General features: G+C 45.7%; 1 protein-coding gene across 1 annotated transcript in view; it reads left to right on the top strand.

Annotated features, from left to right (window-relative positions):
* Positions 1–3650: 3650 nt before the first annotated feature.
* The window catches only part of PFDN1 (prefoldin subunit 1), a 32064-nt gene continuing 9793 nt past the window's right edge, over positions 3651–25921 (top strand). Inside the window, exons 1-3 of the mRNA XM_086758862.1 lie at positions 3651–3766; positions 3949–4115; positions 18935–19019. Coding sequence (XP_086614988.1) covers positions 3734–3766; positions 3949–4115; positions 18935–19019 — 285 coding nt within the window. The 5' untranslated portion in view covers positions 3651–3733. The remainder of the gene's footprint in view (positions 3767–3948; positions 4116–18934; positions 19020–25921) is intronic.

Genomic DNA, 25921 nt, shown 5'->3' with positions numbered 1-25921 from the left:
TTAATGACAAAGGTGGAAAGGAGTCAGAGCTCTGAAGACATGCCTTTGCTAGCAGGGTACTGCAAACAACGTTGAGATCCTGAGTGCGCGGCAGGGGTTGTTGGGTTGGCTTGTGCTGTCCTGGGGCTGCAGCAGAGCAGTGTGGTGCAGGGAGCTGGTGGCAGGATTGGCCCCTAGGAGCCTGCAGCCAGGCCAGTCTCATCTGTGCTGCTTGGGAGATTCGCATCTTTGCCAGCTGATGCCCTGGAGGGATGTGATGTTTGGGTGGCTGCTCATTAAGCAAAGCTACCTGCGCTATGAGTGAAGCCACTCTGGCCACTGATTGATCCAAACAGGACCAACTCCTGGTTTTAAACCAGAGGATCCCAGCAGATCCTGGGGTGGTTGGAGGCTTGTGGGGCTGGGATCAATCCAGCGAGAATCATTTTGGATGGTGGTCCAGGACTGATTCCTGACTTTGCAGTAAAAATAACCCCCAAACCACTTCTTGTCTCTTCCCTGATCTTCCCTGGGGAAGGTGAGATGATTGTAAGATGATGGCTCTAGCAGAGAGAAAGGCACCCCCCCTGCCCCGCATGGATCCTGATTTCCTCCAGCCCCTTTCCCTTCAGAGGTGTCAAACTTCAAAGAGGAGTGCTAAGCTCCTGCTTTCCACTCTTGCTCCTACAACTGTGCACTAAAGCCAGGCAGTGAGTAGTCTGCAGAGCTTTTTGGCCTAATTTAGCCAAAATTTAGCTCTGGTAAAGTACGAAATAAGCAACCCCGCCCCCACTGAGCATAAAGCTTAGGAAGGGAGTGTATAGGTTCATCCCTCTCATGCAGCTGCTAAGTTTTGCAAGAGCAGAATGTAGGAAAGGGGAATGCAGCAATACCTTGGCTTTCCAGTTCTTCCCGAGGTAGAAGAGCTAAAGTACATGGCTACAGCAGATGGGAAGCGAGTGGGTGACAATGGGCACCCTCCTGTTTTATCACCTGGAGAGTAAAAGCTCCAGCAGCCTGAGTCAGGGAAACAAGTTACTGGCACCGCTTTGCCCACAGCTTAACACCGTGGGAGTGCCATTTTAATCAGAGACTCCAAACTTTGGTCTTTTTCAATGTCTGTTAAGCAAATAATGCCTCCAGCTGCTGTGCAGGAGGCCTTTCTGCTCCAGGTAGCCTGGCGGCATCCCCGCCGCTGCACTGCTGCCGTTCCACTTCCCGGAGCCGCTCCCTGCTCCAGCCCTGCCACCTTTCTGCTTTTCATGGTGGGCAGCTCTGCATGCCTGGGGCTCCAAGCAACCCTGGCAGGCACTGGGAATAGCTCTGCTGGAAGGCTTTTCTGCAGGCAATTGGAACATCTGCCCTCTGCCACGCTCCTTCCCTGAAAGGATGTGTTCTGCTCTGCTCTGCTGCTGTGCAGGCCGACAGTGCAGGCTGGGCTGCCCACAGGTGGCATTTCAGCAGGCCAAGAGATGGGAAACATTTTGGAGACGTAGGGGCTGGAAAGCTGTCTGGATCTGTGGGCTGGTTCTCTCTGCCTCACTGGGCTGACAGTCTGATGGATGCTCTTCCCAGCTGAGGTGGGGATGAAGTCCCCATGGCAGCTCCTAGTTGTGGCTTGTGGCCGTGAAACAGGAGGTGCCCCAGAGCCTGGCTGGGGCATGTGGGGCTCTGCCCTGCCTAGGATGCCCACACGCCATGGGAGGAGGCTGGGCCACTTGCCTCGCTGTGCCTGCAGGAATGCAGTGCCAGGAAAGCAGTGTCCAGAATCCCGCTGTCCCCCCTGGACCAGAGTGGGCTGCCACAGCAGCCGGCTAAGCTGAGCACTGGCAGGGGACCTGGTGAAGGCAGGCAGTGGCCTCCCACAGCCTGGCCTTCCACCCCACTCTGAGCACGGACCCAGGAGCATAAACATAAAATCATAGAATCATAGAATAGTTAGAGTTGGAAGGGACCTTCAACGGTCATCTAGTCCAACCCCCCTGCAAGAAGCAGGGACATCCCTGACTAGATCAGGTTGCTCAGAGCCTCATCCAGCCTGGCCTTGAACGATTCCAGGGTTGGGGCTTCCACCACCTCTCGGCAACCTGTTCCAGTGCTCTACAACTCTCATTGTAAAAAATTTTTTTCTCATATCTAATCTAAACCTACCTCCTTCTAATTTAAACCCATGTCACCAGCCGCAGCATTTTCTGACTGCTGCAGCATCAAGCCCGCTTGCTGCCTCTGACACTGGCTCCATGCTGTGACCTATGGTGTCTCCCTTCAGGTCCCTTCGACGCCTGTGCCTGGCTTGTCTATGGGTGATGAAATGTGTGCTCAGCTGCTGAACGCCATCACCCGGTGCGTTCCCTGGGCCCCTGGCTGGGCTGAGTTGGTCCCACTGTGGGTAGAGATCACACGCCCAGAGGAGAGCCCTGCGGCTTCTTCTCAAGTCTCTTCTCCAGAGTGAGGGTCAAAGTTAGGAGACCTCCAAAATCCCAGCTGTGGATTTAGTTAAAAATTACAACATATTGCACTAGTCAATTTAATAACCAAGTCTTCTCTGCCTGCCCCAGCGCCTTGGCAGTCATGCTTCAGCATGGTTGGCCATTGCAGTGGGGCAGGATCTGGATGGAGAGGACAGCAGTGCACTGGAGCAGGGATGAGGCAGCCAGAGACACCCCAAAAGCGTCTGAACCCCTCCACTGCTGCCTCCCTTCAGAAGCAGGTGGCAGCAGCTCCGCGCATGGCCCCATTTGGCTGATTTCCCTCCTGACTGGGGTCATTGGCTTTGCCCAACTCCTCACCCAGCCGCTAAGCCCTGAGCCTGGGATGGACTTTGCCACAGTCAGGTGTCTCCTATGGGTCCACTGCCACAAATGCCTCCAGGCACCTGCAGAGTTGGGGGCACGGCAGAAGACCTGACCAGCAGGTTCCCCTTGCCTGCCTCTGGCTGCAGAGCTGCACCCTGGCCACTTCAGTTTTTGCTGCCTTCACCCAAAAGGCATCCGACGGCCTCATGGTGCTCTCCCCGCTTACCAGAGCCCATTTGGGCAAATTCCTAGGAAAGCTCTGGGGCTGGAGGGACCACGGGTGGTTCAGCAGGCAGGGGCAGGTCACAGGGTGCTGTGGGCAGCCGAAAGCTCTCACTGCAGGGGATGCAGCACTGCTACCCCTGCCACAGGGAGCCCCTTGGGCCTCCTGCTGCCCTGCTCGCTCAGCAAGCACCCCGCCAAGTCAACCTCCCCTCGGCCTTGCACGGAGTCCGGGATGCCCAGCACCCCCAGCCCGAGCATCTCTGCAGGTCTGGGGGATGCGGCCGGGCTGCTCACGAAGCACCGCCCTGGCTGCGGTTTTCGCCCCGTTGCTGCTTTCTGGTCTCTCCCTGGTGCTCCCCCGCTCGGGACTCTGGGACCCTCTCCCGGGGCCCCCGTGTCGGCAGGGAGGTGGCAGGGGTGGCTGGCAGAACTCCGCCAGCTCGGGCAGGGCCGGAGCGGCCATCGGAGGAGAGCGGGCCATCGGGCAGGAGAGCGAGGCGAGCGCGGACCCCCCAGCTGGGCTCCCGGGGCACCTGGGGGCTGCCCAGGGCTCTGGGCTGTACCCGCGCCGCAGCCCCCAGCCAGCCCGGCCGAGCCCACCCCCGCCCCGCCCCGCCCCGCCCCGCCCCGCCCCGCCCCGCCCCACCCCGCCCCACCCCGCGCCTCTCTGCGCATGCGCAACAGGACGCGGTGCAGGCCCTTCCCACACCGCGCAGGCGCTCTGCGGAAACAAGATGGCGGCGCCCGTGGACCTGGAGCTGAAGAAGGTACAGGCTTCTCCACCGCGGGCACTGCGCGTTCTCCGTGTCCCGGGCGGCGTCTGTCCCGTCCCCTCCTCCCCTGCAGCCCGAGGCCGGTTCGGCTCCCGCCGCCTGGCCTTAGGAGCGCGAGGCCGGCGGGCCGCGGCCTGTTAGGGCTGCCCCTGATCGCCGCCACTCTCCCCCTCCAGGCCTTCACCGAGCTGCAGGCCAAGGTGATAGACACGCAGCAGAAGGTGAAGCTGGCCGACATCCAGATCGAGCAGCTAAGCAAGACGAAGAAGCATGCCCACCTCACCGACGCAGAGGTCATGATGCTGGTGGACGAGACCCGCATGTACGAGGGCGTCGGGAGGATGTGAGTAACTGCCCGGCCTGCGGCAGATGGCAGGGGCTTCCTTGCTACGCCCAGCGCGGCTGGCTGGCTCCCAGTTTGTGCCTACCTGGCTTCTGTAGAGCAGTGGGATACTGATTGCAGCCCTGTGCGCAGGGAGACACCTCCCCCTCCCCCCCCCAAGTCTTTGTGGCCTCTGGGCTGCTGCCCTGGACAGGAGGCTCTTCCCTTTACAAAGAATGTGCCAGCTTTCTCTCAGCATGTTCATTTGTTTCATTTTCATCATTGCCTTTAATTTGTGTTTCCAGCAATCTGCCTAGGAATGCAGTGAGATTTTCTGTGTTTTATTTCTCGGGTGTTAGCTACAGGCTACCTTGAACGAAGACTATTATAACTATTGGCTTTGTGTGGTTTTGCTTGCTGGCTCTGCTCCTGGCACCTTGGGGAAGTTTATAAGCTAGACTAGCAGAGAAGCATTCTAATGACAAGCAGCGTTTGTGAGAAGGCTGTGACGAGTCTGTCCAGCTTCAGCCATTCCCCTGTCGTGTACATCAGACTCCTTGAAAAACCCCTGTGCACAGTTCACATGCTCAGGGCTTTGTTTGCACAAATGTTCTACAGAATTGCCCTTTGCAGTATCATGCCAGGGAATGGATCTAACGAATATTGCCTGGATTTTTTAAACCCTTGGAAGTGAGCTTAAACCTAATATGTGTAGTCCCAGTGTACTTGTAAGGATGTGCTTCCATGTGTTGGACAGCTGTCACTTTAAACCAGAAGTAATGTGTTTGGATTAACTTCCACAATGCAATTCTCTTTGACTTCAGCAGCCTCTGAAAGAAAACCACAGAAAGTAGCTTCAAATCTCAAACATTTACTTACTTGATAAATATCACACTAGATTTCTGTCTGTCTGATTTGAGAGTACTATGATTTTTCTCTTGTGAGTTGAGTAACAGCTTGGCATGTGCTTTTGCAAAATGCTGAATCTGCTCTGACTGCTGCCAAAAGGGGTGATGATATCGACATCTTCCCTGCCCTGAGTTTACCCCACCTTCTTCACATCAAAGTGGATGATCATAGGGCTCACAGTGAGCCAGGTCAGACTACAAGTGCCCTGATGCGTCAGACCACACAATCTCCAGATTGTATTGTAGGGAGGTGGCAGGGCTGGGAAGCCAGGAATGACATGTAGTTTGCCCGTGGCTGTGAGTTTTCAAATAAAGTTGTACCCAGGCTAATGGAGGTGTTCAGTGTGACACAGTCCCCTTCTTGGCTGCCAGTAAATAAACTTTTCCGTGTAGCTGAATTAAATGTTGGGTTTGTGTGGGGATGCCGGTGACTGGTACCTTAAAAAGAGATTTCAGTCCCTTGCAAGAGGCGACTGGTTTGACCCAGGCAGGCTGTAGGCGTAGCAGACACTCGTGTTTGGAGTAGTCATGGGACAACTCATAAGGGTTTCTTCTGTTTGGTTTTGTCACAGAGCACACACATGAACAGTAGAAGATAATTCTGGAGTCAACAATTTTTTAAAAAACTTTTTTAAAATTCAAAAGTACAGAATACTTCTCCTGTACGGAGAATTCCCTTAAGGTACCTTAAAAATGTGAGTGTATTGGTCTTTATCATAAAGTAATCCTGCTTGTGAATCCGATGTGGGTAGCAGATGGTGTTTCAGCACTGGCTGAAACACATTGTCCTGCTTTCTTCTTCTTCCTCCCACTTAGAAGTAAGGGACGCTTACCTTCTTGATGTTTTAAGCCATTTACACTTTCTCTATGTGCAACAGCAGTCTTCTGGGGAGTCTTCTTTTGCTTGCATTTCCGTGGCCAGACAGGGTGGCTTAGTCTTGGCAGCATGGCGGGCAGCTCTCGCTCCTCAGGGATCGCAGAGGAGCCATCAGAAAAATATTTGCCTTATGATAGTATTTAAAAGCTGAACTCTTCATGGGCTTTATTGTACTGATCACTATGCAAATATAGATTAAGAGACTGCTCTTCTTCTGAATACTACTCGTTCACTCATTTAAAAAAAAATTTTCTTTTTCTCTGCCTTAGCTTGCTATGATATTTCTGTGAGCTCTGCCTGTTCTGCCCGTGGGGCTGAAGGCTGCATTGCCAATTGGCAGTAATGCTCTGGTATGACCTGTGTCACCGCCACGTGAACACGCACCAAGGACACAAGGCTCTTCCTGGAGCCCACTCCAACCCTAGTAGAGAATTTATTGCTGAAATCTGTGTTTTAGCAAAGAAGGCTAAAGAAGCCCTTGAGCAGGAGTTAAAATCCAGGAGCAGTCTGGTGTCTTATGTTCCTCTGGAGACCTTCTGGACATAGAAGCCTTGGTCTGTGAAGTGGGATGGCAGATGTTTTAATTTGTTGGCTTCATTGGCTTGCACAGATGTGGGACATCAGCCACCAAAGGGACATTTATGATGTCTCAATTTCTTTTGCATAGTCTAGCATACAAATGTTAGAGCTCTAGTGGGTTTCAGTTATCCAGAAAGGGTGGAGGTCTGCATCAGTGTTAACTCGATTATCGGTACCCTTCTGACAGCTTGCTTGAATAGCTAAATTCTTCGAAATAAGTTTTGTGCTTCTATTCCTATGCTCAACTTTTTTTTTTCTTTTTTTTTTCTTCCTCTCTGTAATCCATTTAAACTGCTACTTGGCATCTGGCTTCTGACAGAGTTTGTCTGCTTTTTCTCCAGGTTTGATGGTTTGGGATGTGCACAAGAATCTAGTATATACACTTTTGTAGGATAAGATACTCCAGGTCTTTGTGGAATTTAAAGACCTGAGGAACTGTGGTGATGTGCTGTGTCTTGGGAGGAAGCCTGCCTAGTTCAGCACTCTGTTCCGCACTACTTGGAAAGCGGTTTCTGTTCTCTGAACCCCTATCTTGAGCCCTCTTCCTTTCCGAGAGACTTTCCCTGCACCACGCGCAAATGTGAAAGTCCATTTGTCATTCCTCAGCTTAGTGGGGTTTTTTTTTTTTTTTTAATATTGTGCTGTATATAATATGTGGAGGCCTTACTGACCTCCACGTGTGGGGCTCAGTTTACTTTTACTATAGCTATTTTTGGTTTGACACAAGAAATGTCAGTGCCACATAGTATGAGATGATGAATTGCTGTGTACTGTACGTATCCATGGGGCTGGGATGTCATCTGAGTGGTGGCATCTTGCCAAATACATTTCAATTCTGTTACTTCATATTCTTTTGAAAGGCCTGTTACGTAGCCTGAGACAGCTACCACTATGCTGGACTTGTGCTTAAGCTATTTGTGAACTGGTATCATCATATTGCTTTGAGAACTATGCTGAAAGTTTAAGCTTCAGAATTCTGTCTGAATATTTCAGATCTTTCCCTTTACATTCTTGTAGCCCATAACCTGCACAAGATCCTTATTTACAGAAGAAAAATGTCTGACACTTGTGGTAGACACAGTGAGGAGAGCCCTGCAGTTTTTCTGTGCTATGTCAAAATAGTCAGTTTTGGTTTGATGTTACTTTATCGTCAATTTACTTCTGCAACAAATGGGAGAACTCTTACAAAAATAAAATATAAGAAGTAAAAATGAAGCCAATAGTGGCGCACAACTTTATGTTCAGTGTTTTCTGCAAGTATAGTATCTTATTACAACTGTCCCTATAAAATGACTTTGCAAGTATAGTATTTTATGGGGATGGCTGTAATAATATGATTCTGACTTACTTTTTTTTTTTTTTTTTTTTTTTAAAGAGCGGTTCAGATTTTTGGTGTCTGAACTATACACAAGTGAAACCTGAAAGAGGATTAAATGTTCTTGATTGTTCCTGGGGTTTAAATGCATTCCTGCTTTTACTGTGATTCTTGTTTTTTTAAAAAATATTAGACATCATAAATCATTGTGAGCGCTTTCCTGAACCCCTAAAGATGGCAATCACTGTCACACAGCACTCAATACAGCTGCAGTAGCTGCATTTTTACTTTGTATGTGTAAGAGATTGGTGTTGGATTCTACCCGTGCAGATCACTGCAGAATATGGTAGCTGTGCTGTGCTTCCCGGTCACATTTCAAAAAACTCACAAAGAACTGAAGGACATGCAAGGCTTAGTCTTTATGGTTCAGTTACTAATTATAGACTGGTCTGTGAAATCCGAGTGGCTTCTCTGTTGCCCATCTCCTTGGGTAAGGCTCTGTGCAGAGCTCAGCGCTGAAGCCCAGCTGCTGAGAAGCTGACAGGTGCTTCAGTACTTAAATGAATCCCAGAGACAAACATGTCACTATCAGCCTCTGGTCAGTATGTAGTTTAGAAAATTGAAGTTGCTTTAGCTATTGAAAAAGGGAAGATGTTATTTTCCACAGTGAGTCTGGTATGTCTAGTAAGTGCAATCAGGCAATGAACTGCAAACAAAACAAAATAGGTGTCCAGCTGCTTGCTGCTTGACCACTCTTTATGCTGCATGTTGAACGAGACAGGGGTGTTGTGAGGAGTCAAAGGCTATGTGGTGTGACACGTGTCCATAAGCTATAAGGTTTTCCATCACCCAGTTGTTTTTTATTTCAGTTTTTTCTTGACTTTGAACTCCTCGGTTTTGTTGCAGCCTGAACAATGTTTTTCAAAGTATTATGTGTGAGTCGGCCTATAAAAGTTTACAAGACCTGTTTAGAGAGCTGTCACAAAGCAAAAATCAAAACGATGGACCCAAGGGTAATGCAACAGTAGTCTGTACAGGTGCCTTGGACTTGAGCAGGGAAGCAAGGGGCAGTAATTGGTTGTCGTCCTCTTCCTGGCTGCTCAGGAGTGTGACAGGAGCACAGCTGGTCAGGGGGCGTCGTGGTTGACTGCTGACAGTGGTGGGATACTGGGAACCTGGACTCCTGGATTCTGTTCCGGATCAGAAAGGGAGCTTGTTCTCTTGGGCACGTGCTCCTTTTCCAACTTGACATCTTCTGATTTTGCAAACATGCTACTGGTGCCCTTCCCCCCCTTAGTTCTTGATCTTCCTCCTGCTGCCCTGGGCTGCTCATTTGTAATTGCCTGGATATCCTGGTCCAGTTACAGCTCTCCTGCCCTGCTGCTCTACGTAATTTCTCCATGCAGTACTGAAACTTCAGAGAAGAAAACATTTCCATGGCTTGCATGCAAGATGTTTATCTGCCCAGTTCTAGGAAACAGATGCATTTCTTTAAAAAAATCAGCTTTAGACAAAGAACTGGTGTAGAATGGATGCAACTGATCATCAGTGTTTGACAAATGCACAAGCAGCAGAAAAAAAAGGGTCTTACAATAAAAATAATACCTAATTAAAAAATAAATAGATGTTTTACTTAGCCCGACTTGAAATAAACCTACTCCGTGCACATTGTCATAGAAGATTAGCTGTACAGCTTTTACTTCATGCTTGTCTCTCTTGCCTGGAGACATTTAACTATTTAGGAACATTTTTTCTATTGGGATGAGGAGTATGACATTCAAACAAATCTGTTCCATTCATCTTTTCTTTATCCTAACTTTTCCCCTGCCTGTGCTCTGGATAACACAGAGGAAGGTTCTACCTGAGTAAACTAAAGGAGATGAAATCTAAACAGAGAAGATACGAGTCAGGACAGAGACAAACTACTCATGCAGACTGCCGTTGTTTCTAGAGGGGGCAGTTTGATCTGCTGTGATGTAGAGGCAATGTGCTAGTGTATAAATGCCAGAGCCTTAAAGAAGTTTTGCACTTGCAGGACAGCAGTTTGGAGGTGAGACTGTTGTGGGGAGTGAGTGCTGTAGTAAGGCAACTTCATTTTCTCCCTACCTCCAGAAAGAGGAAATCTGGTGTCTCTTGCAAATGCAACCCACCTGTTGCTTCAGTGGTAGAGAGTTCTCTTTGGATACATGCTAGACAAGTATTGAATGTTTTGGGGAGCTTGGACTGCTCCTGCTTTTGTGGCTTACTGTGCCAAATGACTCTGCAAGAAATTTACAGAACATGACAGTCTTATTTCTGAAGTTCTCCAAGCACTTAAAACATCACACTGATATTCTGAAACAGCAAAGAACTTCAGTTTATTTTAATATTTAGTGGATTTGGAGTACTGTATTTTGAGTCTTGTCTGCCATTTCCTAAAGGAAGTGCTGGAATTGAGGGTTAGAGTCCCTTGGGAAATACTGGATACTAGAGCACTTCTTTCAGAATATAGGGCTGTTTCTCTGGTTTAGCGCAGGCACTTTAAATTTATCTTTCCTGCAGCAGAGGAGAATGGCCAAATGACTGGACCAGAGAAGTACTGGGAGAGTCCCTGTTGTATCCCTGTCTGCTTGGGGATACCTTTCCTGGTGTGGTGTGAATGGATATGTAGCCAGCAGGGCAGGGTGTGACAACGCTCAGGGCCCACAGCTGTTGGGTGGAGATGCCCAGAGTCAGTCTCTGGTCTGATATGTTTATGTCAAGAGAATATAGAAATTTTATGTGGAACAGCCTTATTAGTAATGAGGAATCTAGGTCGGAATATCATCTGACCTAGCTGCCTATTCAAAGCCTGAAAGAAGGAAGGTTTCATTCACAACCCCTGCATTAAAACATAGAAGTAAATTATGAGGAAACCAATCCTGTGGGATGAGATCGCTGTTTTACACAAGTTTAATACAGAGACGCAAGAACCAAACTGCTGAACTCAGGAATGCTACAACTGCTGTCTTGAATTTTTATTTCTGTTTACTCCAAAACTATTTGCTGAATTAACAGAATGTTTCAGCCAGTTAAAAAAAAAAAAAAAAAAATCAGGCTTTCTGAGAAGAAATGATTTTCCAAAACAACATCCAGTCTTTTTGGTCCACAATGCTGATTCTGAAGTTTGCCCTTACTGATTAGGAAACAACAGTGTGATTGTTTTAGTGCTAGCTAATTTAACTCTAGCATCTAGAAATATCTGTTTTAGTGTTTTGCTTGAATTCAACTCAGTTATTTTTACATCCACTTCTGTGATGTTTGCTGTATTGCTTGATTTGATGCTTTGCTGTAAAAGGCTTTGTGATGTGCAGAAGCCGAGGCTAGTTGGGTCTTCCCCCTCACTTAACTTTTCAAAGGTTTCTTCCTGGGGCAAGGCACAAAACTTCCCCCTACCCTCCTTGCAACTGTGGATGGATTTGCTTTTCAAAACAGATGTATCCGTGATGTGCCTGTCAGAGTCTAGCAGTTCCTGCATGCCACTTCATTTACTACTACAAAGTTCACCTTTCTGGTCACAGAAGATTTACCAGTAGAAAAAAAAACCTTTTTGAAAATAGAAATTTCTTTAGAATTGGTTGACCAGGGTGTTCACACCAACATTTGCTTCTTTCTGTTTTCCTAGATGCATGTTTAGTTGATGTGGTATGAGTTGGTTTGGTGTTTTTGTTTTATGTTCTTCCTCAGGAACTTGTGGGGAATTCTTAAAAATACAGGAGTCTTTAGAAATGGATCTTGACTTCCATTTATGGGAAACGTTGTTTCTGTTATCTGCTGCTTGCAACTTTCAAATATAATACAACCTAGACTGCAAGCAATCTATTGAAGTGCATCTGCTTGTAGACATGCTGTAGTCACTTGAGTTTCCTTTGCTTAAACAAGCTAGAGGTCATCATTGCTACATACTAAAAAACTGCATTAAAGCAAAATTAGAAGATAGAATCACTAAAGTAGGAATATAGTGAGGAAAAACTACTTGTGGAGATTTCACCTCCATGAACTGCAGTTATGTTTACACTGTTTTCCCCACATGGGTTGGATCTGAATGTTATGAATTCCTGTATGACAGAAAGGGGGTATTTACTCCCCCCCCCCCTTTAAATTCCATTTATGTGGATTGAGTCTTCAAAAAGAACTGATGATGTTGTTTAAAAGTAGACCACAGTACTATTTTATTATTTTGGCTTGTGCTATATTTAATACACACTTAAAGGTATATTCCTGCTTTCTTTTTTTTAAAGAACCAAGCATGAACAATGGTATAAATCTACCACCTAGTTAAGTGTCTGGCAATGCAAAAACTGCTGTTTGCAAGCTGTGTTACTATCTTGGTTTGAGGTAATGTAATATGCTGTAGCTATTGACAGATCAAAAAAAAACCAAAAAAAGTGAAAACTTGATGTAAACGTGGCCCGAAGGGCAGAACAAACCCCATTGCCCCTCAGCAGTGCGGGATGGACGGGTTGGGCCAGTCTGCGGAGAGGTTTGAGAAAGCAAACAGTGTGGCACTTTTTGTTCTCTTCCTTTAGCTCCTTAAAGTAAATAGGTTTATGGCTTACAAATGTTCATCTGAGTAAAAGTTGCCCTCGTTGTGGCCTACATAAGACTGACTTTGGACTGCTTCCAGTGCTGCTAATCCTGGTCTCTGTGCGTGCTCCAGGGCTGTCAGGCTGAGGTTGCTCGGGTTCTGCTGCCCACCAGAGATGCTGCCAGCATGCTTCAGCCCATGTCTCCTTCCCAAACAGCTCCTGGTGCATATCCACCTCTCTGAGTGCAGTAGTAAAATGACACGTGAACTATAAACTGCTGCTCCTGGAATGTATTCATATATAGTCTTCCCAATATAAGCTTCAGGATTTGTTTTGCTTTAAGATGTGTGCTGCTTTGGCGGAGGGGAAGGGGGGAATAGTTAGCTTTAGCTATATTGAGAGTGACCCAATGAGACAACTGACCACTAAAATAAAAGCAAATGCAGGAAAATCTTCAACTCATCTATTCCAACTCCATCTGTTTCTGAGCAAGCTCTAGTTAAGGCATATGATCTGTTGAATGGGAAATTCAAAATCAGACTGAAAAATGTTAAACGCTTAGACATGAAGGGTGGCACAAACTATAATTAGTTGTTACTTTCCTTTTTTTTTTTTTTTAATATTGCTTCTTTGTCTTGTTTGGAACTCGGTAATTTGTCTAGGATGACTAAAACTGGAATTTGCTGGGTTATAAGCCGTGCCTGTTATGAACCATGTAGGGAATCATTTACAGAAGCATAAGCAGACCCTAGGGGAGTAGAAGGGGACTACTGGCTGCTTGCAGTTGCACACAGCCGGCTGCTGTTCAGTCAAGCTAGATTGCTTGGGATCAGCTCGTTGGAAGCCTCTCTTCCTTTGGCTTTGAACAGTACTTAAAATGCAGTAATCCCCTGCTGAGTATGCTCAAAGCTTGAACAGCAGTGCAAGTTCAGAATTAAAAAGTGTCTTTAAATAGATAAGGGCGTGACTGGGCTTAGCCCAACTTTTCTCATGGAGTAGACTAGCGAAAATACTGGGTTTCAAGGAGCAGGATATTCCATGTAAATGACCGTGCTGCGTTATAGCACAGCATGTTAGGGTTTTTACTATTTTTTTACTGGTAAACCTGTTAAAATAATGTTATGACTTCGTACCAAGTTCTTAGTTTTCTTTTAAGTATCTTAAGTTTTTGTAGCAAGTTTCCCAGATGCAATGGGAACAGTAAAGCTGAAGTGATAATGACCCTTTGTGTGAGCTGGGTGCCAGGCTGAATGGACTTTTAGATCTGTCATTCATCATTATTCTGGCAAAATAGCACTGGAGCATTCCCACCTGTGAAATTGTCTCTCTCTGAAATGAGGCAGAGATGTATATCAGTGTGGGGCAGGGGAAAAGCTAAGGCTACCCCTGGTACCCTGTGCAGGTTTTCACTTTGATCTAAGTGGACCCAAGTTGCTTGGCGGACTGGCGGGAGGGAACCCCGTGCCTGCTGTGTGGCTCCTTCCCTCCTGATTTTAATACCTTGATACGAACCGCCTCTTGCATTGGCAAGCTGTGCAGGAGAAACACCTGAACTGTGTTCCATAACCAGAATGGGAACAGGAGAGAGTCCTTGTCTCTGGGACAGATGCCTGCCACCGAAAGCTTCAGACATAAAGATTTGGAGTTGGTTGCAGTTGCAAGTAATTGAAAATAGGGGTTCTTAATGGAAAACCTTAACTATGAGCATCATTGGTACTCCACCTTTAATAACTTTAATGACTTGTATGCCGTAATGAAGAGTGGTTTGTGCTGAACAAACGTCTCCATAACCTCATTCGTTAAGAGACAAATCTTTCAGTATCTAATATTACGTCTTAAAGTCAAGTAAACAGTACGTTTTGGTGCAAACAGGCTGAGTTATGGAATTACTTACACTGTATGAACATCACTCTGTGGGTGTGTACATGTGACACAAAGGAGCAGACAGATGATGAAGTTGACAGCATTGCTGACCTGCCAGGCTAGAGCCTGAAGGCCATTTTGAGCAGAGCATAAGGGAGTGCTGGGTAAACACTGGACACATGGGCACCATATCTAGAAATGTATAAATGGGAAGGGGTAAGAGATCCCTTCAGAAGGAGACAGGCAAGGAGTTTCAGAGAGAGTATGTAAACCACTTTCTCTGCTGTAGGGAAACAAAAATCCCAATAGCGGAGCTAGCAGAGGGAGGAAAATAGAAACAAGTGGGAATATTTAGGGTGAGGTTTCTCTTTCAGTTCACTTGTGCTCTATTTTTGTTCCTTGTATCGCTCTTGAGAACCAGCAGTCACCAGGAGACTGGAGCATGTAGGTCCAGCTGATTCGCAAACACTTCACTCTCTTGTAGAGCTGCTTTTGTTGGCAGTCCATGTTTGGCTGAATATTGCTGTCCTCGGGGGCCTCACTCCTCTCTAGCTTTCTTTTCTAATTTTCCTTTATTTTGTCTTGAGTTTTTACCTTTGTCTAGGGACACTGGAAGAATGGCTAAGTATCTGGAAGAGGACAAATCCTGCTCTGTTTTTACTAGCTATTGCCTTTGAAATGGGTGGCCAACTGAGATGTGGTGAACTTGTCCATTCTGAGCGTTTCTGGTGCTATTTAACAGCAGTGAAAAAGTTCCTGTGTGAAGAGGTCATTGTTACTAAACTTTGTAATTGCCACTGTGGTGCTGAACATTTTTCTGATTCATTGTTTCATGTTTGATAGTGTAGGTGTCATGTTTGACAGATCTTGTTAGTGTGTGCCATGACGCTTCACGGAGAGAAGGTAGACATGAGTGAATTCGCCTATCTGGAGGAGGATTTGGTTTGCTGCTTGTCTTCTGTGGACTACCAATACTTAAAAGCCAGCCCAGTTCAACATACAAACTCTCAGAGCTTGGAGCCTTCTATGGTGGACTTGAATAGAACTGTCTGTGGACGCAGCTCTTTGGTGCTGATCTGCGCCAAGGGCTTGGTGGTAGTTGTGTCATCTGCCAAGCTCAGCGTCACAGAGCAGAAAGTGGCTCCCCGGCTCTGTGGTGCGGTGACTCTAATGTGGGGCCAGCTCTCAGCTGGTGGTGTATTTCCTGGCAGTCAATGAAATTCATATGTTTGAAAGGCTTGTTCACGAACTCATTCAGGGAAGAACAGTCCTCAGAACCTCCCATGGTTCTTTCATGAGCTTGCAAATTCGTAAATAAAATAACCACATTTGACTAAAACGAGGCAGCAGAATGACACTGTCCTATTTCTCCAACCTGGTGAGGGGGGAAAAAAAAAAGTTTGTGTTTTACTTAGGGTAATTTGAAGAATGAAATCCAGATTAAATTTAAACTCTGGTTTATTACAAGTGCCCTGCAGCACCTCTTGGCTAATGAGCAGAACAAGCTTCTGCTTTTTCCGAGTGCTGCCATAAACCACATTATTGCCTTAGGTAAAAACTTTGGCCAAGATCTCCATGATGTGTGTATCCCAAGCTTGGGAACACTGATGAGTTTTTTTTTTTGAGTTCTTCTTCTGTTGGAAAGTGAAGCCACAGATTTAAATAGTTAACTGTGGATGTGGATTTATAGCTTCGACTTTCAAAAAAAACCTGGCCTTTGACAGCTTACATGGCAGCACCTGTGCACTTTATGCTGGGGGCTTGATAGTATTGTGACAGGGAATTAAAATGGGTGGCTTGAAGCTGGTACTGGTGAAGACCTTCTGAAGGATGCTGCTGGTCAAGTCAGGGACGTTTGATCCGCTTCTAAGACAGCGTGTGAACAGACACAGGTTCCAGCCCACTATTTTATGGCAAATAAAATTGTGGCTGTTGTATTTGTGCCCAGCTGCCCGCATAAGTCTCGTCAGTGCTAACTTCAGCCATCCAATTTTAGTTTGCTGTCGCACGTCTGCCAGAGCATCGCAGGAGGGTGGGAGGGAGGATATTTTCCCCGATGACTGCTGTTGACATTTGCAGAATAGAAGTGAAGTCAGCTGCTTGTTTGTTCAAAGGTTTTAGTGCCCATAGTGGTTCTCAGCCAGCTGGGATCGCTCAGTGCCTGTAGCCTGGCAGGGACCTTCCCAGCTGTACAGCATGGGGCAAACTGATCAAACTACGTTGGTGTTTGTTTCTTAGACCAGAGACATCAGTGAAACCAAAATGATCAATCTTGTTATACAATTTGGGGAAGTACATGAGAAGTTATTCTGTTCTTCTTTGTTGCCCCCACAAAAAAAGGAAATAATTAAGGAAACATTCATATACACACAGAGGCTCAAGGAACCTGTGACATGGGAAAGGACCGATGGCTTTGTTTACTGAGGGCGTCTTGCAGCTTTGATTTTTCACTAATGTCAGCTACTGCAGAAGCAAGGCAAAATTTTAGTCTTCACCCCAAAATCTACGGTGTGTGTATGTGTGAAGGCTAACGTTTGTTTCTTTTGGTATTGCAGATTCAAGGTAAGAGTGTCAGAATGACATGATTGCTGGTCGTCCTGAAAAGTAACTCCTCTCTGTCTGGATCCAGGCTCTGCATCTAATAGCAATGTAAATAACTTCCCTTTCCTAGAAGGGTGGTCACCGGCTTGATTTTCACAAGACTGAACACAACCTGTGTTTCATTTCAGTAGACTGGTGCGTGCTGGGACCTGAAAACATTACCACTGTGTGAAAGTGGATTGTGGGGGCACCTAATGGGAAGGTTCAGATTAAGGAGACAAAGAGAGTATGAGTGAACTGTGTTGTAAAGAACAGGAGCAGATATAGAACAAAGATGACAGCAGTAATAAGCATGCTCTGCGACTGGGAAGAAATGAATAGAGATTTGAGAAAATTGCAAGGTGAAAGGTACAGCGGAAGTTACTGTAGAAAAGAGGAGGTGAAGCGGAACGAGGGAGAAAAGTGGGAGAAGGATGAGGAAGCGATTACTAACTGCAGTTTATGCCAGCACTGAAGAGAGTTTTAATTGGAAACCTGTTATAATTAACTGCAGTTCTGCTCCCGTGCATTTCAGGAATGTGTGTGGCAGGTAGTTTTCTCTTTGGCTGTTGTGTTGCTGATGCAGAGTATGCTGGATTTCAAGCCAAGTGGCAGATTGCATTTGTGTTTACCAGGCCCTGAGCAAACATGTTAATAATGTCACTTGTCATGGGAGATGGCACTACAAATTGATTTCAGATTTTTCTGCAGCAGACGGGGAATACACTATGATTCTGCCCTCTCTAAAGTGCATTTTAACTGTTAAAGCATGAGCTATTGTCACCTGGCAGGAAGACATTGACCCTAGTTGGTGCTGGAGGGAGACCTTGACCTCGTTGGTATGACCTGTGGAGACTCCTTCTACATCCCCGGGGGACTTTCTAAGTAGAGAAGGGGCGAATCTGCAGCTTGTACATTCTTTATGTCTGGAAGGGTGAAAACCAACCTGGAGCGTTCCTAAAATTGATTTGAATTTAGTTGTCCTTTACTTCTTTGTGGGATGCCAGTGCTGGAGAGCTGCTTTGGATGCTGGTGCTCCTTCAGAGACTCTTCTGGGCAAGTCAGGCAGCTTTTTGCATGCTGACGAGCAGGATTGCTGTGACTGAGATGTTTTGGATGTATCTTTCAGATCCCTTTGGTGATTAAAGAACAGAAAAAGTGGCTGCATTTTCAGTTAAAAACAAACACTTCCCACTCCACAGAAAAACCTTCTGAATGTAGAAAGCATAGGAATTTGGAGATCAGTGAGGGTGTGTGATAAAGCCAAGCCCTGAGAAGCAGGAACTGTGAAAGCTCAAGTAGAGGCAGGTGTAGCATGGCTCTGTGTTTCTGGTGGAAATACCTGGCTCTGTATCAAGTCACAGAAGGGTTTGAGTTGGAAGGGACCTTCACAAATCATCCAGTCATCCCCCTGCCATGGACAGGGACATCTTCACCAGATCAGGCTGCTTACAGCCCCGTCCAACCTGAACTTGAACACAGCTTCTCTGGGCAACCTGTCCCAGTGTTTCACCACCCTCATCGTAACACGTTTCTTCCTTATGTCCAACCTAACCCTACACTCTATAAAATGGTTGCCCCTTGTCCTGTCCCTACAGGCCCTGGTAAAAAGTCTCTCTCTGTCATTCTTATAAGCCCTTTTTATATATTGAAATGTCTCCTTGGAGCCTTCTCTTCTCCAGCCTAACAACCGCAACTCTCTCAGCCTTTCTCTGCAGAAAGCTTTATTTTCATTGTGCGGGTTTGTTTAGCTTGTGAGCCCTAAAATGGTAACAAATGGCTTTTACCCATTGAAAGAGGCTTCCTTGATTATATACTATCAACTGATTTAGATCCCTTTGAAGGGAATGTAGTGACAGGCTCCCCTTATTACTAGCTGTGTGCAAGAACTGCTTTCAAATCATTCAAGGACACTGAATGATAGAGGGAGATCTGTGTATGTCCATTTTCTTCCTCTAAAATCATGGATAGGACTAGTGAGCAAGTCTTTGAGGCCAGCCTGGTGGTTTGTATGAGCTATCGTAGCAGTTTCTTCTGCCTCTGTCCAGGACGCACAGGTTGAGGATGAATGCTTTGCCGAGGTCACTGTGGTTTAACTTGACGTGCAGATAGGTGTACAACAGATGTAAAAAATAGCCAATGGTTGTTTGTCTCTTCTTTTTCACTTGTAGGTTTATTCTTCAGTCTAAAGGAGTGATTCATAATCAGCTCTTAGAAAAACAGAGAATAGCCGAAGAGAAAATTAAGGAATTAGAGGTAAGTGTTTGGCAGGTAATGATGAAAGTACAACATTGAAGGTCAACAAGATACTGTTTGCCACATTCCTTGTTTTTGTCTGGCACTTCCTAGTGTGAAGGATTGTAACTAGATGAAACATAGCGCCTGTTACAAGTAACCTACAAGTAATTCATGTCACTTGGTTTCTTTGCTAGATCTACAACCCCGGTAGGGATTGATTGTTCGCTCTGTCCTGATAGGAAAACTGGGGGTGAGGGATTCAAATGAGATTAGTAGGAGTAAGGTTTAAAACTAGCAAAGGGATGTTTGTCTGGTTATTTGCAGCAGATAGGTGATGTGAAACTTTGCCAGTGCTGTGGATATTAAAAGTTGACACTGGCTCAGGACAATTGCACAAATTCATGGAAGAAAAATCCATTGAGAATTACCAAATATGTAGAAATGGCATCTTGCTCAGGAAGTCCCTGAGCTAAAAATGTCTGGAGGCTGGGAAAGTATGAGGAGGAAGTACTGTATATGCCTGCTCTGCCTGAGGCATCTACTTGTGGCTCCTGTTGAAGACTGGATCTAGAGAGAGGTGGGACTTTGTTTTAATGATGCAGTCAGAGCACTTCTGTGTTTTTATGTTTGGCTGGTTGGAGTATTCAAGGCAGAGAAGAACATCTAGGAATAGAAAGCAGTGTCGGCACAAGTTCCAGTGTTCAAACAAGTTATCTAGTGAATCTTGACTATCTTCTAGTGGCTACATGTACAGCTTACAGTTCTTTGGAGAAGATATTCAAAATGTATTTTTCCAAGGCTGTTAGTGTATTTTTTTTCTTAATGCCCCTAAAATATAATTAGTGCAAAACCCATTCCTGGTGTTTTTGGAAATAACAGAGAAAGCAAAGACTGAGTTGTGTCAAGCTTCTTATCTCATTTGTTAGTATTTTGGAGAAAGTGAGTATGGACACCAGCTAAGTAGAGACAAGCGGGAATAGTAACTCAGTGCTCGACCTACTCAAACCTGTGCAGTTCTGTCTCCATTGTCTCCTACTTACACTGAAGCAGAAGTAGAGTTTGTATTTTTTTTAATTCCTTCTTACAGCTCTCCAGGCAAGTTGAGTTTTAAGACAAGCACATCACCATGTGTTGTGTTGCCTGGAGTGTTTTCTGTGCCAGATACTAAGGATTTTGAATTTCTGGCCATGAGAACTTTTTCTGCACAGGGAGAACAAGAACTCCATGGATAGGCTATATATTTAACGTGGTGGTAATGTAGACAAGGCACAGTCATTTTTATGGTTATGTGGTAAAAGTGATTGTATCCTGGCCACTCTGGAGCCATCCTAGATGCCAGTGGCTTTGCGCAAGGACAGCCCTGTGACTGGGGTTGGAGAACTTCATAGCAGCATGTCTGGGTTTGGAAGTGTTTGGAGTGTGGTTGACAGCCTCTGTTTACAAACTGCCCATCGGGTCCCTTACTGACAGGTCCATCGGGCTGTGGCCAGCTTTTTGGCTACAGTGCCCTTCAGCTACACATCTCAGTTTCTTCCTGTTCCTGATGGGGAATGATCTTACCTCCTGAACTTTCCAGTTGCTGAGTTCAGCAGTATGGATGGAATTCTCCCCGAATTATAACCTTTGCCATTCTTATACAAAGCCTCAGAGCTGGCTGCTTCACAAATGTGTTTTTCTGCTTTGTAGCTCCCTGTTGTTTCAGTCTCTGGTTATGGCCACTGAATTGAAGTTCCCAGCAGTAGTGACTGTCTCAAAAGGTGTTTGGAGTGGAAAGGTGGTTGCCACATGGGTTCGTTTTTCTTTTTAACCATGGATAGTAGGGCTCAGATTGCCAACACTTTTAAATGTTTGTTTTAAGTAAGCATTCAAGTCTGTCTTTTAACTACTCTGCTTCCAGCTGGCTGGCAGTTTTGTGAAAAGGATTTTCCTTAAGCTTGGGATTCCCCGTGGAAGAGGACAAGCTCTTAGACTGACAACTGCTGGAAAATGAGATTTCAGGGGAAATACCTGAGTCCAAGTCGGAGAACACTTATCTCAGGAGTTAGGGGATTTTGCTGTCCTGAAAACAAATTGTGACAGAAGCAGGAAAGAATGTGGAACTTTGTGACCTTGTGCTTCCACTGCATCATTGTAAAAGAAATATCAAACCAAGATAGGTTAAAACTTCCCTCTGTCTGTTGTTAAAACTGGAAGAGTTTTAAAGCTTAGGTTTATATTTTACATTGTCAGCTACCTTATTACTTACTCACACTTCTCACTTTGCATAGTTGAATCAAATTGGTCAGAGTAATCCTCCAGTATCCGTTTGGTGTGGCTGATGTGGTTACTTGTGTAGTGTGAACCTGAGACAATTATGCATTGCTATTGCCAAGGTATTGTGAAATGTGTATTTTTGATACAAGCTTGAATTGGAGAAATACTCTCACCGCTAGCTTGGTGCCGTTTGCAGAGGAGCACCACACAGAGGACTGGGTTCAATGCTGAGCTCTTCTGTAAATCCATCCAGTTGTGTAGCAAGGAGAGCTCCTGAGTGATGACTATTCATGAAGATGTGGGCTTTAACCTGCTTCAGAGATGTGAGCTGGGTTTCCTGACATTCATAGCTGTCAGAGTGAACTTTGAAAACAGTGAGGCGTTTTGTGTCCAGTTTGAAAGCTGCTTTTCTCCCTCCTTGGATAGTCTCCGCTGCAATGCATGAGTTGTTCCCTCACTCTTGGATTCCTCCGCTGTTGAAGTGGTGCATTGCCTTTTTCAAGGCAGCATCACAAAACTGATGTCATACTGCTAGTTTGGTCCTCCCTGCTGCTCATCGTGTGCCAAAGCAGCGAGGAGAACCAGAGCTGTCTTTCTACAGGGCTGTGAAAATAAGGCTTGACTGGAATATACATTGGATGTACTTAGTGAAAGCACCAAACGAGTATGGATGTGTTTGAGGGGGCAAATGCAAAGCCTGTCAGTTACTCTGCAGAAAAACCAAGGTAGCTTTACCATTCTTGTTAAAGCTGAGGTGTGAACATGAATATACATATCTACATATGTAGCATTCTTAACTTCACAACTTGTATATAATCCTTTGGAATTGAAATAGACTGCCCAGGCTTGCTGGCAGAATACACATGCCTGTGTAAAGACTGTGCCAGTGAGGCTGACAAAAACCTGCTTGAATCTTGCAGAGACTGATGGCATAGACTCGCTCACATGCTGGCATGCGAAGCGTCCTGCTTAGCAGTAGCAATTGGATTTTTCCAGCCCTGATACTATCAAATTCTTGTTGTGTTTCACAGTATGAGGGGTATGTGTTAAATTTATTTTGAAAGCATTCTAAAGGGATGAGCACAGACTCTTTTTAGTTCAGCAATGTTTGTGCAGTATTGGGAGAAAAAACAAGTAATGTTTTTCTTCCCTTGTTTTTAAGGAAACATGATATGTGAGGGGTGGAACAATGCTTTGTTTCAGGAAATGTTATCCGTTTCCATTGTAGGGCTAGATGGATTCTGTTTTTAAATGTGGCTTTCTAAAAAGAACAAACCCTGTGATGTTATAAAGACATGGAAAATTGATTCTTCGTTAGGGGTGGAGAAAGTGATTATCACTGTATGTTTTCTCTGATAATATCTGATAGTCCCCTTTTCTCCTGCTATATTCAGCATGTTTAGTTGTCAGGCGTTGTCAGACTAGATTGCTAAAAATAACAAATAAGGGGGAGGCTCTGCTGAGCAGCTCTGGCTACTGTGTGCCACTGAATTTAGCTCCTTCATGAAAAGGGCAAAAGCAACCTGCAGCTTTCTAGCTGAATTACATTTTGGTTTTTAAACTCTGACCACCACATTGTTGTGTGCTTGTTTCCCAGGCAATTCTTTCACGTGTGTATGGGAGACTGAAAGTTTACTGCTGTGGAGATAAAGGGTTGGTTGTTTTCTTCTCTTTCTGCCTGGAGTATGATCGGGAAAGCAATACCTAGGTGCTTGATTTCTAATTCAGAAATTCTTTGTATGATCCCTAGAATGCCATGTCCAATTACCCCACCCCACACAGAAAACTACTTTGCTCTCATTCGTGGTGGAGAAATGAACACTCTGCTCTCAGATACTGCTTGCTCCATGTTTAAAGGCTTAGATGGTGTTGCAGGGCTCCTTCCTGGTAAGGTGAAAAGGTGACTGCACTGCAATGCCTTATGGTGACCAGACATCAGAGGTAACTACAGACTTCTTCCCTGGTGCTGCCTGGGCGCAAACTTGCTCTTGCTGCAGCTTCTGTTTCTCTGATCTTCTTTCTCTAGGAGCTTTAAAATGGCTTTGCTGCAGCCCTGAGCTGTAATGGTGGTGCCCCTCTTCTCGATGAGTTGACCAGGGCGTCTCTGAGGGTTGCCACAACAGTATTTTTGTGCCCTGTGGGAGCAAAGATATAAACAGGTGAGGTGTGGCCAGGGAGAAGTGCTGGAGCCTGAGAGTTCGTGTTCCCTGAGCAGGTACGGCTCGGATGGACTCGCTTGGCGTGGCTGCATGCCTCTGATGTGCTCCTGCAGCAGGTCTTGTTTTTACACTGAAACCGTCAACGTGGAGACCAATTCTGAGGGTGGCTTTAATGATGTGAAAACAAGTCTCTTGAGATTTGTGGTGCACTTTGCAGACCACTAAGCAACCATCAGAAGGTAGCAATTGTTAGGCCATTCCCAAGTTAGACCAATTTCTTCCTGGGATTTACAGCATAGAAGCTCTCATCCCGTGGTTGGCTGAGGATAGACCAGTGCCCAGGAATGTGTGGTGGGCTTTTTAAATAAACAGTGGAAAATAAGGAATGTTGCTGGTTTGCTTTGGAGAGAGGAAGCCTCAAGAATAGCCCTCTGTGTTTTAGCCTGGAGCATATTTTACTTTGGATCAGTGTGCTGTTCTCTCATTCCATTGCTGCATACACACACGTACCAAGGACATGATTTCAAACACATGTTGTCACAGAAGCTACCCCTTGTGTGCGCAGATGAGGTGAGTCCCTGGCTTGGTTACAGCCCTGTTGACTTTGATTTTATGGCCTGGTCTGCTCTAAGGAAGGCTGGTGTGCTTCTGTTGCTCTTGTTTGTGCAGGAGCCAAGCCAGAACCATCCATGCAACCTGGGGGCTCAGCTGCAATCGTGATTTGCAGACATGCACAAAACTCCTGGCATGGATCATTTGCAGGTTTGGGGCATTGCTGGGGAGTAGATTGATTCCCCCCCCCCGGCCCTCCACCCTTGATTTGCTTGGCCTGGAAGGTGGTGTGTTGTGGGGTTGGTTGGTTGTTTTCTCTTCTCTCCCCTCAATGTTACAGTATCTGATGTTAGGGAATTCAGAGTGGTGGTATCTCCTTCTCCTCTTGCCTCTGAATCACACCTTGGAGTTTCATTAACTCTCCCTGGCCATCTATGAGTCAGGAGTCTGGATGTTCTCTGTAGTCAAGAGAAAGACAATAAATGCTTCCAAAGGGTCACTTGTTCCTAGAGGTGATCTTCTTCCTCTGCTTGCTTTACAGGGAGGCTGGACACCTGATGTGGGGAGAAGCGGAGTATGGAAGTGAATTTAACATGTGTTAGGATTAACATTTGGGCTTGTATGGACCTTTCAGAAGAAAGGTGTGGGAGCTCCAGAAATTATGGAGATTGGTGTGAAAGTGAGCTGTGGAGCCTCATCAGGCCCCCTGTGAGGACCAGGCCGGACGATGGCCTTCATCTTGCATGGCTTTGAGTATCTGAGGCAGCTGCAGGTGTCTGGGCAAGTCCTTCTGGGCACGAACAGTTGGACTTGGTGACATTCCCGGAAAATATATTTCATCTTGACTCTGTTGGCTTCTGTCATCCAGGCCTGCATCTGTGCCTTCACTGAGGGCTTGCCCCTGCTTTTCAGGTTGCAAAGCTGGAGGCTTAGCTTGCTTTGTGAGGACCTGGGTGGTCCAGCTGCCTGCCTAAGCTCACTGTCAGCTGGGTAGCATTCACAGGCACTCTTGTAGGAGAGCAGAGAGCAGAGCACAGCCTGCATCCACAGAGATGCTTGTTTTGAAGAAGGGAGTAGCTGAAGCTCTCTCTTTATTTTTTGTTTTTGTTTTTTTTTTTTTTTTTTCCCCCCCCTGTAGGTCTGACTGTTGTACAGGGAGGAGAATTTGCATTCTCGTTCTTGAAATGAGAAATACTCTGAGGACTGAGAAGGTTGAAAGAGTAATGGACACAGAGCTAACAGTATCAGGACATAGAAATTTAAGATGGAGCCTAAATATGGACTGGGGCTGTACAAATACTAGAGGAACTGGGGCATAGCTAATGCTGCTCTAATTCTTTCTGTCCCCTAAACAGACTCTGCTTATGGTAACATGAATAACAGGCCTTATTCCTTGCTTTCAAGGTTGTAATGCATTGCTGACTTAAATTATGTCTTTACGTTTAAAGTCCCGCAGTCTATCTTACTGCTATTTGTCAGAAGTGAGGATAGCAAAAGGCTTGTATTCTTACAGCTTAACTTAATGTGTATCTCGTTGGTTTTTTTTTTTTGTCCGAATAGCATAATCTCTCATCCTAGATAAATGGAAGCTGATTGTGTGCAGCTAGCACTTTGCAGCTTTAAAAGGGAACAAATGCTCTCAGTAATCACAAGAAAGGAGGTGTATTTCTTTTAAGTACTGTTTCTGATTGCTATGGTAGGTTTGTTGGATAAAGATCAAATAAGAGTATGTTCTGCTTTGAAAAAAAGCTTGTCCTTTGTTAAATAGTGCACCAGTCACTAGTTGCAGCACATGACCTTGTAATCGTAGAGGCACAGAAAGAAGAAATCACATTAAAGAGGGGATCTCCGAAAGAGTCTTAAGGGTCTTCCACTGGTTTAGATCTGGGATGCCTTCTAAAAACTTTAACATCTCACCATATTTTTGTGAAGAGTGGTTGTGGGTGATGCTGGCTT

Source organism: Chlamydotis macqueenii, chromosome 14 (genome assembly GCF_036417535.1).
Source record: "Chlamydotis macqueenii isolate bChlMac1 chromosome 14, bChlMac1.mat, whole genome shotgun sequence".
Lineage (NCBI taxonomy): Eukaryota > Metazoa > Chordata > Aves > Otidiformes > Otididae > Chlamydotis > Chlamydotis macqueenii.
This window is presented reverse-complemented; position numbering and strand designations above follow the sequence as displayed.